This window comes from Dipodomys ordii, unplaced genomic scaffold (assembly GCF_000151885.1).
Source record: "Dipodomys ordii isolate 6190 unplaced genomic scaffold, Dord_2.0 Scaffold3, whole genome shotgun sequence".
NCBI lineage: Eukaryota > Metazoa > Chordata > Mammalia > Rodentia > Heteromyidae > Dipodomys > Dipodomys ordii.
The window spans coordinates 864,039-880,439 of NW_012267219.1; the positions used below are offsets into that span (position 1 = coordinate 864,039).

Genomic DNA, 16,401 nt, shown 5'->3' on the forward strand with positions numbered 1-16,401 from the left:
ATTATATATATATACATATATATATATGTATATATATATAATGGAATTCTATGCCTCCATCAGAAAGAATGGCACCACCCCATTTGTTAGGAAATAGAAAGAGCTGGAAAAAATTATATTAAGTGAAGTAAGCCAGGCCCAAAGAAACATAGGTCCCATGGTTTCCCTTATTTGCAATAACTAGTATATGTCTACGACAAGCAGAAAAGTTCAAAAGCTATGTACATATAACCATATAAGTTGATGTTAAGTGAAATGAACCCTAATATAGGGACACAAGTGTTTTTTTCTTTCTTGCTGTTGTTGTTAACGTATTTATAATGTACTATGTGATCTTTTGTTTCTCTTGTATGTTTCTCTCCCATGATATAACCCCTGTTTTCACTGTATTTGATTCCAGTGCCCTGCATCTTGTATATACATTTTTCTAATTTGGAAGAGGGGAAGGGAAATAACAAAATGCTGAAATAAGGATATAGGTTGACCCATTGTAGCAATGACATGTACAGGACACTGTGGAAAATGAATTTTACAACTTTTCAGGGTGGGGTGGGGAGGAAGGAGTTGGGGAGGTGAGGAAGAAAGGAAGGGATAGTAGGGGAAAAACAAAGGAGGTAACAATGCTCAATAAGAAATATACTCATTACTCATGTAACTGTAACCCCTCTATACAGTACTTTTACAATAAAAAAAATTTAAACCCACTTGATAGAAGAAGGAAAAGAAATAAAAACTAAAGACACAGAAAAACTATATTCAATGAAACTATAGGGGAAAAAAATTCCCATACAGAGGGAAAGATAGGGATACTCAGGTATAGGAGCTTCAGACTAAATAGACATGACCAAAAAAGAAAGATTTCTAATAGCCAGATTAGGATAAAAATCTGTGTCTGTGTCTGTGTCTGTGTCTGTGTCCGTGTTTGTGTCTGTGTCTGTGTCTGTGTTTGTGTCTGTGCGTACACTTCAGTAATAGGGCTTGAATTCAGCATCCAGGCACTATCTTAGCTCTTTTACTCAAGACTGATCCTCTACCACTTATACCACAGCTCCACTTGGGGGGGAGGGGTTGTACCTAATTGGACATCAAAAGCTCACACTCACGGGGCACTGTTGGTACACGCCTGTAATCCTAGGTACTCAGACAGCTGAAATCTGAGGGTCATGGTTCAAAGCTAGCTTAGGCAGAAAAGTCCCCATGAGATTCTTATCACAATTAACCTTTCAAAAACCAGAAGTGGAGCCGTGGCTCAAAGTAGTAGACTACTAACCTTGCACAAAAGAGCTCAGGGACAACACCAGGCCCTGAGTTCAAGCCCCACAACTGACAAAATAAAATAAAATCTAACAATCTTTTCTTCCCAGGCTGTCTTCAAACCTTGATCCTCAGATATCAACCTACTAAGTAGCTAGACTGACTGACCTAGCTGACTTTAAAATGTTTGACAAAATTCATACCTTTATAATAAAAGTCCTAAAGAGAAATAGAAAGGATGTACCTGGGTTAAGTATAATAAAGGTTGTCTATGCTCTATCCCCAATCAACTAGAGCTGATCAACTACTTCGGCAAAGTAACAGGATACAAAAATCAGTGGCTTTCTATATACCAACAATGAACAAGCAGAAAGGGAAATCATGAAAACAATTCCATTTGCAATAGGCTCAAAAAATACATAAATAAAATACCTAGGAATTAACCTAACCAAACACCAAAAAGATCTTTTTAGTGAAAACTATGAAAATCTGAAGGAGAGAGATTTAAAAAAAGACAAGAAAAATGGAAAAAAACAAAATTTAAATTTAAAAACTGAAAGTTAAAAATTATCTAAGTTTAAAATAATATTCAGAGAAGAAAGAGATAGGATGAAAGAAGGGGAGGGATAGAAAGGAGGCATGAAAAACTAAAAAAATAAAATTTCTTTAAAAATTATATAGGTATAAAGAGATAATAAAAGAAGGATGGCCAACAGACACATGCAGAAATGCTCAACCTCTGTAGCCATAAAGAAATGCAAATCAAAACAACATTGAGATACCAACTCATCCCAGTTAGAATGGCTATAATCAAGAACTCTAATAACAACAGATGCTGGAAGGGATGTGGACAGAAGGGAACCTTATTGCATTGTTGGTGGGAGTGTAAACTTGTTCAACCACTTTGGAAAGCAGTACGGAGGTTCCTCAAAAGACTCCACACAGAGCTCCTCTATGGCCCACTTTTGGACATTTACCCAAATGATCACAAACAAAGCCATACTAAAGCTACCAGTATAACTATGTTTGTTGCAGCATTATTTACCATAGCTAAGATATGGAACCAACCCAGATGCCCCTCAGTAGATGAATGGATCAAGAAAATGTGGTATATATACACAATAGAATTCTATGCCTCCATCAGAAAGAATGACATTGCCCCATTTGTTAGGAAATGGAAAGACTTGGAAAAAATTATATTAAGTGAAGTAAGCCAAGCCCAAAGAAACATAGGTCCCATGGTTTCCCTCATTTGCAATAGTTAGTATATGTATGAGTCAAGCAGAAAAGTTCAGATAAGGTGATGTTAGGAAAATGAACCCTAAGATATGTATTTAAATGTTTTTTCTTTCATGCATTTGTTTCTAACGCATTTATAAGATTATTTCTTTGTTGCTTTGTATGTCCCTCCCCCACAGTATAACCCCTGCTTTCACTGTATTTGATGTCGGTATAATTTGTGGAGGGGAAGGGGAAAAACAAGTTGTTTAAATAAGGATACAGGTGGACCCGTTGCAACAATGAGATGTACAAGTTGTCATGTCGAAAACGAACTTTACAACTTTGGTGGTGGGGGGGAGGAGTGGGTGGGAGGGGCGGGGGGAGGCTGGGAAGGGATGTGAAGGGTAAACAAAGGAGGAGGCAACAATGCTTGATAAGAAATGTACTCATTACCTTGCCCATGTAATTGTAACCCCTCTGTACAGTATTTTCACAATAAAAAAAATTCTGAAGAAGAAATCAAAGAGGACACAGGAAATGGAAAGACCTTCCATGTTTATGGATAGGTAGAATCAATAGTGTGAAAATGGCCATAGAGCCAAAAATGATATACAATTTTAATGCAATTCCCATGAAAATCCCAGTGATCTTCTTTACTAAGATAGACAAAACAATCCAAAAAGTGATACGAAACAAAAGACCTTGAATAGCCAAAGCCAATTATAGGCAAAAAAAAAAAGTAATGCAAGTAGTATCACAATATCAGACCTCAAGCTCTACTACAGAGCTCTAGTAACAAAAAGCAGGTTGATACTGGCACAAAAGTGGATCCCAAGATCAATGGAGCAGATTAAAAGACCCAGAAATAAAACCATAAAGTTATAGTTACCTGATATTTAATAAGGTAACCAAAGACAAATGATGGAAAACATCCTTTTTCAATAGTTGATGTTGGGAAAACTGGACATCCATATGCAGAAAATTAAAAATGGATCCCTGTTTGTCACTATGCACTATTATCAATTCAAAGTGGATCAAAGACCTCATCAGACCTGAAAGTTTGAAATTACTGCAAGAGAACAGAAGAAACATTAGAACTTATAGGTGTAAGTAGAAACTTCTTGAAAAGAGTCCCAAGAGCACAACAGATAGGAGAGAGATTTGACATATGGGACTATATCAAAGTAAAAAATCTTCTGCTAAGCTAAAGACACAGTTACTAAATTAGAAAGACAGCCAACAGACTGGGAGAAGATCTTTACCAGCTATACATCAGACAAAGGCCTAATATCCAAAAGATACAAGGAGCTCAAAAACTAACCCCTCCCAAATCTAATAAACCAATTACTAAATGGGCAAACAAGCTAAGGAGAGACTTCTGAAAAGAAGAGGTAAGAATGGCAAAGAAACACAAGAGGAAATGTTCATTATCCCTGGCCATAAAAGAAAATGCAAATCAAAACAACTCTGAGATTATCTCACCCAGTTTGATTGGCCAACATGGTGAATTCAAGCAACAAGAAATGTTGGGAGGGATGTGGGGGAAAAGAAAACCTATTTCACTGTTGGTAGAAATGTAAACTAACACAACTCTAGACAGCAGTCTGGAGGTTCCTCAAAAACCTTCCCTGAGACCCAGCCATACCACTCCTGGGCATCTACTCTTCATGGAAGATCATGAGCCAGCATATGATAAAGATACCTGCACATCCATGTCCAATGCTGCACTATTCACAATAACCAAGATATGGAAACAGCCCACATGCCCTACAATAGATGAATGGATCCAAAAAATGTGCTACCTATACACAATGGAATTTTACACAGCCATTAGAAAGAACAAAATAATGTCATTTTAGGGAAATGGATGAAACTAGAGCAAATCATGTTAACTAACGTAAGCCAAGTTCAGAGAGACAAATGATGCATGCTCTTTCTGATATGCAGAAATTAGACCTAAAGGACACTGGAATAGGGGCTGGGAAGGTGGCTCAGTGGTAGAGTGCTTGCCTCACATGCATAAGGCCCTGCGTTCAATTCCCCAGCACCACATAATCAGAAACAAGCTGGAAGTGGTGCTGTGGCTCAAGTGGTAGGGCACTAGCCTTGAGCTGAAGAGCTGAGGGTGAAGAGCTGAGGGACAGTACCCAGGCCAGAGTTCAAGCCCCAGGACTGATAAAAAAAAATTGAAAATTAAAATAAGAGACACTAGGATATAATAAATTAAACAAGTTTCTAAATCCTCACATTGAGATCAAAACAGCATATTTATTTGATATGTGAAAATTAGATTACAAGACACTGAGGTATGATAAATTATACAGATATGCACATTGAGACCAAAAGAAGATACTCTTAAGAAAGAAACAAAAAGGCTCAATGCCTACATGCCTCTTCATGTTTATATAAAACTATATATACATCTATATGTATATAGCAGAACAAACTGCAAGATATAGAAAGGAGATCTCTCTTTTTTACATTTGTATATTTGACTGTTCTGTCTTCTTTTATCATGTTTTATCTTCAGGTTGGGGGAGGGTACCGAACTTGAGGGGAAAAGGATGACAAATGCAGCAGTGGAGTTCGCTGGACACAGATGAAAGTGAACTATGCAGCTCATGAGTGGAGATGGGAGAGAAGAACTGGGAGAGAATGAGGGAACGGAAGACACTGAACTAAAGGAAATGTACTTATTACCTGACTCATGTACCTGTAATCCCTCTGTCTATCACCTTTATAATAACAATAAAGTAAATTAATTTGTAAAAGTTTGTTTCACAATTTAAAAAAATAAAATTTAATTTTAAAAAAACTAAGAAAGAAAGAAAGCCTGTTGCCACTGACTCATGCCTGTGATCCTAACTACTCAGAAGGCTGAAATCTGAGATATGGTTCCAAGCCAGCCCAGATAGGAAAGTACATGAGGTCCTTACCTCCAATTCATCACAAAAGACAAAAGTAGAGCTGTGGCTCAAGTGGTAGAGTGCCAGCCTTGACACAAAAGACCAGCCCTAGGACCAGCCCCCTCCCCCAAAAAAATGATATTGGATGTGGGATGTACCACAAGTTGTTAGAGTACTGACCTGGCAAACATGAGGCCCTGAGTTCAAATCTAATACAGCAAATAAAACTCTTAAGACTAAAAATAAAAAGCTAGGCACTCCATAAATTCTGGTGGTACAATTTGACATAATCTTTTCTTGGACACTGTAGTAACAATACAGAAACTTTAATGTGTGACTATATTTTCATTTTGGTATTTCCATAAATTTATCTAAGTGTGTTTTCTCTCCAGCAATATTCACTATGAAATATAAGATGCTAATAAACTAAATATATGAGATCATACAAGAATACAGTTGACTATGGTAAAACTAAGGAGCATATATACTTATACATTTTAGTATATAATATTTATGAATTTAATATATATAAAAATAATTATAACTTGCTTTGAATTTACATATTATATATTTATATATGATATATGTTATATATTATGTGTATTCTATATTATATATCATATATTTCATATTATATACATCATATATTAAGTATTATATAATTATATAGTACATATGTACATCATATACTATATAATATGCTATATACTATAGTGTACTATATATAATTATATAGTTTATAATTATATATTATAATATATAATTTTATTATGTATTATGTAAAAATGTATAAATATATATTATTATATTATAATCATATATAATAAATTATAGATTATATTCTATATAATTATATATTCTATATTATATAGCTATATAATATTATATATTATATTATGTGTTATACAATATATGTATGAATTATATGTGCATTGTATATTATGTATTATATATAATTATATAATATCACATATTATATATAAAGGAAAATATATGCTAATAATTATATAAACATGTAATTGTACAATATTACATATTATATATCTTATATAGTATTTAATATATAATTATAGTATATAAAATATAATTATAGCATATTATATACAATTGTATTATATAATTATAGTATATTATATGATATATATCATATAATTTGTATAATATATTATCTGCTATATAGTTATATATTATGTTTTATAATATTGAAATATAATATGTTTATACGTGATATAGTTTATATACATATGTAATATATTACATATATAAAATATATATTATAAATAAAGAATAATATAAATACATATATTTTAAAATATGTAAATATAATGATATACAATATATAATATATTATAGATAAGAATGGTATCAAATATAAATGGGTGCTATGAAACACATATTATGTATCAATGATGGACCTGTATTGTTGTTAAAACATTATAAGTTCATATAATTAAGTGAAAATCAAATTGCAACTATAAATAATGAAATGATATTTTCACTTCTTAATATTCAGTCAGATATAATTTTAAAATATTAAAAATAATTATCACTTTGAGTTTTCAATAGTTTTGTTTTATTATCTTTTTTAATTTTTGGTAATGAGAAGATAGGTTGGTTTTCTAATCTTTCAACAGTCATTTATTATAGGGAAAATACAGGAGAAGCAGACTGATTCTGGACTACCTTTTTTTTAAGTGCTTTGTCTTGACCTACACCTGTTGCTATGGTTACATCTTTGCCTCTCTAAGGACACTGCCCCACAGTAGCATTTTCCACAATTTTGTCTAAGTTCATTACAAACAAAACTCATTAGTGATGCTTGAACATAGGTCACCAAGGACCCAGTAACTTATTTAGTCTCAAGTTCACCAAATACAAGAAGCCTCCACCCTACCCAGAAAAGTAATAATGTTAATGCTTTGAAAATAAGAAAGGGAAATATTTGAAATGACAATTTTCATGCAAAAAGAGAATTAAAATATACTTCCCAGATTAAAAAAAATAGAACATTTGTTGGCTATAAAAACCTTCCCAGTGTGTTGAAGATGAAGACTTGAAGAGGTGTAGGCCTTTGCAGAACCAAGTCAGAGAAAGTAGGAAACAAGAATATTCCACTTAAGCCTTTGCGGTAAGATACTCTTCATCAGGTTGGCCCTTAGGACTCTTGCTAAAGAATCAGCTGATGCTGTTACTCACTCTCATAAGAGGAAGTACAGTGGCTATTGCATTTAATTTCATACTTGGTAAATCTATGTGATGTTTTTCTCTGAGAGGCAGTTTTGATATGTGTTACAAACTCAGTTAAAATTATTAATTTGAATTGTTATATAATGAGTCACAGATCTTTCCAGGTTGTATTTTTGAAATGCTGCTTTTTACAGCTACATATAGATAATGTAAATTTATTAATGGGATGATGTTATGACTCTCACATCCTCATTTTCCTTTTCAAAGGAAAAAAACACATCTACATTTAAATCACTCAATATTACAAGGTATTTGATATTCACAAAATTAACTCTCCTGAAATTTTTTAATATGAAAATAGTAGAGGGCTGGAAGGTGGCTCAGTGGTAGAGTGCTTGCTTTGCATGCCAGAGGCCCTGGGTTCGATTCCTCAGCACCACATAAGAAAAAAGAAAAAAGCAGGAAGTGGTGCTATGACTCAAGTGGTAGAGCGCTAGCCTTGAGCTGAAGAGCTGAGGGACAGTGCCCAGGCCCAGAGTTCAGGCCCCACGACCAGACCCCCCAAAAAAAAGAAAAAGAAAATGGTAGAAACCAGGGGCTGATGGCTCATGCCTGTAATCCTAACTACTCAGAGGGCTGAGATCTGGAGAACAAGGTTTGAAGCCAGTCCAGGCAAGAAAGTCCGTAAGACTCCCATTTCCAATTAAGTACCAAAAGGCCAGAAGTGGAGTTGTGGCTGAACACAAAAGTTCAGGGACAGCACTCAGCTCCAAAGTTCAATATCCAGGACCAGGACCAAAAACAAAAAAAAATCTTAAACTTTTCCCATCACAAGTTAGGATTATTCATGAATGCAGTAAATAAAATGTTTGGGGACAAGAGCCATCATGCAGAGGGTTCAGGAATGAGCACATTCCTATGGAAGAGCTCTAGGAAATAATGGTTCCCAAGAACGGATGGGAGCAGTGGAGAGGCTAGAGGAGGGTCTCTTCAATGGGAACTTCCTACTGTCATTATTGTGAGAACTCCATAGTTCTAGGAAGGACACTGAGCTCCAACAATAGAAAAAAATCACCAACTCTCTTTCCCAATGGCAGGACAATAAGCCTGGGTGTTTAATTGCAATAACTGGTCATACATATAATTAAGGGGTGATCTGGCTCTGGTTTCTTGAGAGAGTGCTATTTTTATAAATAAATAAATAGCAATAAATAAATAACCATCATATACTAATTAGAGAGGAAATTGCTTTCTATTCATCCACATAAGAGAAACTCAAATGTTGGAGACACTTTTTCAAAACTAACATGTGTTTCAGTATGCTAATAAAATTAAGTGAGACAATGAATGAAAAACTAAACTACCAAGCAAATAGTAATCCAAAAGAAGAACTGAAAAGTTTCTAACTTTCACTTTAAAGTATTATCAAAATATCCAGTGAGGGGACTGGGAATGTGGCTTGGTGGTAGAGTACTTGCCTAGTATGCATGAAGCCCTGGGCTCCATTCCTCAGCACCACATAAGTGGAAAAAGCCAGAAGTGGCTCTGTGGCTCAAGTGGTAGAGTGTGAGCCTTGAGCAAAAAAAGCTCAGGGATAGTGCCCAGGCCCCAGAAGTGGCAATACATACACACACACACACACACACACACACACACATATATTCTTTCCATGGATATATATATACATACATATACATATATATACATATACATATATATATATATATATCCATGGAATATATCCATGGAAAGAATATAAGAAGGAGATCTTTATAGAAGATAGTGATGCATATCTTATATGTAAACTAAATAAATTATTAATCCATGTGAGACTATAAAATTAAAGCCCAGTGTTACTAACACATGTGTTCAATAAAAGTGTCAAAAATCTTGAAAAAAGATGTACAGTAGTACAGAGGTACAGTGGTACTCTGATACAATCTCAAATCGAGTTAAAGGAAAATGCTGATATGAAAAAGAGTTTATATACCAGCACAACTATGTTTATCTTAGCATTATTCACCATAGCTAAGATATGGAACCAACCCAGATGCCTCTCAGTAGATGAATGGATAAAGAAAATGTGGTTTATTTATACAATGGAATTCTATGCCTCCAACAGAAAGAATGGCATCGCCCCATTTGTTAGGAAATGGAAAAACTTGGAAGAAATTATTTAAGTAAACCAGGCCCGAAGAAAAACAGGTCCCATGGTTTCCCTTATTTGCAATAACTAGTATAAGTCTAGGGCAAGCAGAAAAGGACAAAGCTATGTATATATGACCATATAAGATGATGTTAAGTGAAATGAACCCCAAGATTTTTTTTCTTTCTTGCTTTTGTTTTTAATGTATTTATAATGTACTATGTGATTTTTTTGGTTTCTTTTGTATGTTCTTCCACCACGGTATAACCCCTGTTTTCACTGTATTTGATGAATTGCCCTGCATCTTGTATATACATTTTTCTAATTTGGGGAAGGGAAGGGAAATAACAAAATGCTAAAATAAGGATACAGGTTGACCCATTGTAACAATGAGATGTACAAGACCCTATGTTGAAAATGAACTTTACAACTTGGTGAGGAGGGAGAAGTTGGGGAGGTGGAGAGGGAAAGGATGGTAGGGGTAAAACAAAGGAGGAGGTAACAATGCTCCATAGGTAACTTACTCATGTAACTGTAACCCCTCTGTACAGTATTTTTATAATAAAAAAATTTTTAAAAACAGCTTATAAACCAGGCACTAGTGGCTCACGCCTGTAATCCTAACTACTCAGGAGGCTAAAATCTGAGGATCACAGTTCAAAGCCAGCCCGGGCAGGAAAGTCTGTGAGACTCTTTTTTTTAATTTTTTATTGTAATAAATACTGTACAGAGGGGTTAAAATTGCATGGGCAAGATAATGAGTACATTTCTTATCAAGCATTGTAGCCTCCTCCTTTGTTACCCTTCCCATCCCTTCCCATCCTCCCCCTGCCCCCCCAATCCTCCCCGCTCCTCCCACCTCCACCTCCCCCCCACACCAAAGTTGTAAAGTTCGCTTTTGACATAACGACTTGTATATCTCATTGTTGCAATGGGTCCACCTGTATCCCTATTTAAACGACTTGTTTTTCCCCTTCCCCTCCACAAATTATACAGACATCAAATACAGTGAAAGCAGGGGTTATACTGTGGGGGAGGGACATACAAAGCAACAAAGAAATAATCTTATAAATGCATTAGAAACAATCACATGAAAGAAAAAAAACATTTGAATACATATCTTAGGGTTCATTTCCCTAGCATCACCTTATCTGACATTTTCTGCTTGACTCAGACATATACTAGATATTGCAAATAAGGGAAACCATGGGACCTATGTTTCTTTGGGCTTGGCTTACTTCTCTTAATATAATTTTTTCCAAGTCTTTCCATTTCCTAACAAATGGGGCAATGTTATTCTTTCTGATGGAGGCATAGAATTCCATTGTGTATATATACCACATTTTCTTGATCCATTCATCTACTGAGGGGCATCTGGGTTGGTTCCATATCTTAGCTATAGTAAATAGTGCTGCAATAAACATAGTCGTGCTGGTAGCTTCAGTGTGGTCTTGTTTGTAAAGTTTTGGGTAAACGCCCAAAAGTGGGATTTCTGGGTCATAGGGGAGCTCTATGTGGAGTCTTTTGAGGAACCTCCATGCTGCTTTCCAAAGTGGTTGAACTCCCACCAACAATGCAGTAAGGTTCCCTTCTGTCCACATCCCTTCCAGCATCTGTTGCTTTTAGTGTTCTTGATTTTAGCTATTCTAACTGGAGTGAGGTGTTACCTCAATGTTGTTTTGATTTGCATTTCTTTTATGGCTAGGGAGGTTGAGTATTTCTGCATGTGTCAATTGGCCATCCTTCTTTCCTCTTCAGAGAAGTTTCTCTTTAAGTGTTTAGCCCACTTATTTATTGGGCAGTTGTTTCTTTGAAGATTTGTTGTTGGGGGATTTAGTTTTTTGTGTTCCAGGTATATTTTAGATATGAGACCCTTGTCCGTTGTATGGCTAGTGAAGATCTTCTCCCAATCCGTGGGCTTTCTATTGATCTTGCTATATCCTTTGCCATTCAGAAGCTCTGCAATTTCATGCAATCCCATTTTTCCAACCTTTCTTTGATTTGTTGTGTTTCTGGGTCTCTATTAAGAAATTTCAGCCTGTGCCAACAAGACCTATGGTTTCTCCTATTCCATCCTGTAATGTTTTCAGAGTGTCCGCTTTGACTGTGAGACTCTTATTTCCAATAAACCTCCAGAAAACTGGAAGTGGCCCTACGGCTCAAGTGGTAGAGCACTAGCCTTGAGCTGAAGAGCTGAGAGACAGCGTCCCATCCCAGAGTTCAAGCCCCATAACTGACAAAAAAAACCAGCTTATAAATATATACTAAAGTCATAAATTATTAAATGTGCAATGATGTTTATAAAACCATTTCTTCAGACTTTCTAGCAATTATAGAACATAAAGAGATACATCAGAGCATGCTGGAAATTATTTAAAGTTTGTGGTGCGTTCATAAAGTTAGTATGGGGGAAAATTTCTTTTTAAAAAATTTATTTTTATGGTCAAGGTGATATGCAGAGGGTTATAGTTACATAAGTCATGAAATGGGCACATTTCTTTTTGAACAGTGTCACCTCTTCCCTCATTTTCTCCCAGTTTTTCCCTCCTGACCACTCTCCCTCCGCCACAAGCTTGTTCATTTCCAACACAGTATCCAATGAATATCACTGCTGTATTAGTTCACCCTTTGTCTCACCATTTCTGTATAGGAGAAATCTTTAAAGGACAGAATTTTATCAGACTAAAAGATTTATCAACTAGTGATACAAGTGCCTTAAAAATTAGGTTAAATGAAAATGTAGCTACCATGTATTTCCAGGTGATTAACCTGTGAAAATTATTATATGAACTCCTTGACTTCTGGTTTGCATATGTTACCAACAGATTTCTCTGGAGAAGATTTAACTTGTCATTAACAAATTACAACTGTTTATCTGCTCAAGAGCAAAAGCAAGGTGAGACTTCTTCGTAAAAGAAGACTTAGAGGGTTACACTTTCATGGTATGATTACTCACTAGCAAAATCCTTATTCCAAGGGCAAACATACAACCTCTATGTTAAATAAAGAGGCAAAGAAATTTTGAATAAAATCAAGAACAAAGCTTCAAGATGAAGACCAGGAAAACAAAGCTAGCTTTGATATGTGAGCCCATAGAGTAGATGCAAATGTATTACAGAAACAATATTTTTATGTCTTTTATTGTGAAAATACTGAACAGAGGGGTGACAGTTACATGAGCAAGGTAATGAGTACATTTCCTATGAAGCATTGTTGCCTCCTCCTTTGTTTTTCCCCTACCATCCCTTCCCTCCCACTTCCACAACTACACTCCCCTCCCACCCACCCCCACCCCCACCCCCACCTAAATTGTAAAGTTCATTGTTCCACAGTGTCTTGTACATCTCATTGTTACAATGGGTCAACCTGTATCCATATTTAAACATTTTGTTTTTTCCTCCTCCTCCCCAAATTATAGCGACATCAAATACAGTAAAAACAAGGGTTATATCTGGGGGAGGAACATACAGAGCAACAAAACAAAATCACATGATACCTTATAAATACATTAGAAACAATAGCAAGAAAGAAAAAAAAAACACTTGTGTCCCTATCTTGGGGTTCATTTCACTTAACATCATATTATCTGGTCATATGTACATAGCTTTTGACCTTTTCTGCTTGTCAATATTCTTAGAATATTGACAAGAATATATTTATATTCTTTGAATATAAATTGACTATGAGTCCATGATCCCACTAATTTGGATAGCTAGCTTTCTTTTTAAGGACAAAGTACAGTGGCTCATACTCGTAATTTCATCTTCTTAGGAGGCAGAATAGAGAAGATTGGGATTTGAGCTCAGCCCAGGCAAAAAGTTAACAAGTTAACAAGACTCCTATCTCAATCAATAAATCTGAGTGGTCTCCTATGTGGTTTTATGTGTTTGTAATCCAAGCTACATAAGGAAGATAAATAAGAAGATCATGGGCCAGAAAAGACCCTGTTTGCAAAGTAGATACAGAAAAAAAGACTAAGGGTATAGGTCAAATGATAGAGTTCAAACCCCAATAACTGCTTCTCCCACAAAAAAAAGCTAATTTCAACAAATTTACTTTGTCAAATGAGCCATGAACCCAGTCGAGTTTTGAAGACTATATAGTACAAGTGTGGTTTAAGCTGATAAACCACAAAGAAGTAGTTGTACACAGGCCACACCTGAACATGTCTAGTATTTTCAATCTGATTTTGAACTTGATGATTGTGATAACAAAGTTTTAAGATACTTTTCATACTTAGCAGACCAAACACATAAAGGAAATGTTTCTCTTTTCCCAGCTTTGGATCAAGCATTTCTTCCGAGGTAGCCAACTGTGTAGCCATCCCAGTGGACACAGAATATAAACTACATACTAGAAAGAAACAGAAGGAGGAGCAAGCCCACAATGTGGCAGTTTTGTTTTCTTTTGCTTTCGGCCATACTGAGATTTGAACTCGGGGCTTAGCACTTTCTAGCAAATACTCTTACCACTTGAACCATAACCCCCACCCCATCCCAGGATGGGATGCTTTACAACAAAGCAAACAACATAAATACATGTATGGTGGTCATGGTGACAAAAGTATGAAATACAAGTTACAGATGAGTCAACAAAACCCAGGCATTAAGTCCAAAAAGTTGACTATTTTTGTACTTTACCAAGAAACAAACTTTTGGGAAAGACATGAATAGCAACTGCATTTAAGTAGGCAACTCTAAAATACAGGAGAAATCTCAGACATAAAAGGGAATATAATTTCATTCCATCAGAAAATATTGTGATTCCAATCTAATAACATGGAAAAAGACCCAGTTGGGTATGGAGTAGAAACATAAAACAATAGGAGAAATGGGATTGCAGAACAGTTTTTTAACCTATCATAAACTGTCATAAACAATGAGCTAAAACAAATTATTGAACATCCAAACTCACCAGAGTATTGATCTTATCAGTTACCGCCTAGAGGAGACACTGAGCATGAATTAATTTGCTCTCTCTGTCTCTTGCTACGTGGCTTTAATATCACTCATGTAACAATATATCTCTACATTGTATATAAAAACTGAATAAAAGTCAGAAGTCGGTAATGAAAAACCACACCATTACAACCTTCATTTTATTGGGACTAACCGATGACCCTCAACTCCAGATTCCAATTTTTGTCTTCCTGCTTTTCACATACATGTTGAGTATATTGGGGAATCTGACTATCATATCCCTTACTTTATTGGATTCCCACCTTAAAACACCCATGTATTTTTTCCTACAAAATTTTGCCTTTCTGGAAATTTCATTTACATCTGCTTGTATCCCCAGATACTTGTATAACATAGCCACGGGTGACAGGTCAATTACCTATACTACCTGTGTCATCCAAGTGTTTTTTACTGATATCTTTGGAGTCATTGAATTTTTCCTTCTAGCCATTATGTCCTACGATCGCTACGTGGCCATCTGTAAACCCTTGCATTATGTGACCATCATGAACAGCAGAGTGTGCAGAAAGCTCGTCCTCTGCTGTTGGATGGCTGGCTTGTTGATTATATTCCCACCACTTACCCTGTTCCTGAATTTGAAATTCTGTAACTCCAACATCATTGATTATTTTTTCTGTGACGCATCACCTATCTTGAAGATTTCCTGCTCAGACACATGGCTCATAGAGCAGTTGGTGATCCTCTGTGCTGTGCTGACCTTCATTCTGACCCTCATCTGTGTGGTTCTGTCCTACATATACATCATCAAGACCATTCTACGATTCCCTTCTGCCCAGCAAAGGAAAAGGGCCTTTTCCACCTGCTCTTCCCACATGATCGTGGTTTCTATCACCTATGGCAGCTGCATCTTCATCTATGTGAAGCCCTCAGCCAAGGAATCGGTGGCGATCAACAAAGGTGTGGCAGTGCTAATGACATCTATTGCCCCCATGCTGAACCCATTCATTTACACTCTGAGGAACAAGCAAGTGAGACAAGCTTTCAGCGATTCCTTCAAAAAACTTGCCTTCATCTCAAAGAAGAAAGAATATGTTTAAATGTACAAATAAAACAAGGTCAGAAAATAAGCCCCTGAACTTCTCATTTGCTTTGTTGATCTGATTTCTATTCTGGTGAACCTTTTCAAGCATTCTATTTCTTGCACCCACAACAATACAACCATGTAAGTTCATTCTCCTAATAAAACAATCCTCTTTCAGGATATTCTCCAAATCAAAAAAAAAGTGATTTTTTTTCTGCTAATGATGCTTTTAAATGTGTGTGTGTTGGTACAGGGGGCTTTGAACTCAGGGCCTGAGCACTGTACCCTAGCTTTCTGACTCAAGGCTGGTGCTCTACCTCATGAGCCACAACTCCAATTCCAACTTTTTGGTGGTTATTGGAAATAAGAATATAGTTGTGGAGATGGGAGGGAAGGGATGGTAGGGGAAAAACAAAGGAAGAGGCAACAATGCTTGATAAGAAATGGACTCATTACATTGCTCATGTGATTGTAACCCCTCTGTACAGTATTTTCACAATAAAAAACTTACTTTACAAAAAAGAATGTCATGGGGCTGGGAAGGTGGCTCAGTGGTAGAGCGCTTGCCTTGCATGCAAGAGGCCCTGGATTCAATTTCTCAGCACCACATAAGCAAAAAGAAAAAAGCCGGAAGTGGCGCTGTGGCTCAAGTGGTAGAGTGCTAGCCTTGAGCTGAAGAGCTGAGAG

General features: G+C 36.0%; 1 protein-coding gene across 1 annotated transcript; it reads left to right on the forward strand.

Moving 5' to 3' along the window:
- Window positions 1-14,782: 14,782 nt before the first annotated feature.
- LOC105987098 (olfactory receptor 6C2-like) lies at window positions 14,783-15,730 on the forward strand. Its single transcript, XM_013018260.1, has one exon. The coding sequence runs from the start codon at window positions 14,783-14,785 to the stop codon at window positions 15,728-15,730; it is 948 nt and encodes a 315-aa protein (XP_012873714.1).
- Window positions 15,731-16,401: the final 671 nt, after the last annotated feature.

Bases quoted from the DNA above. Each gene is read 5' to 3' on its own strand.
- LOC105987098 (XM_013018260.1), top strand. From the start codon at position 14,783: ATGAAAAACCACACCATTACAACCTTCATTTTATTGGGACTAACCGAT.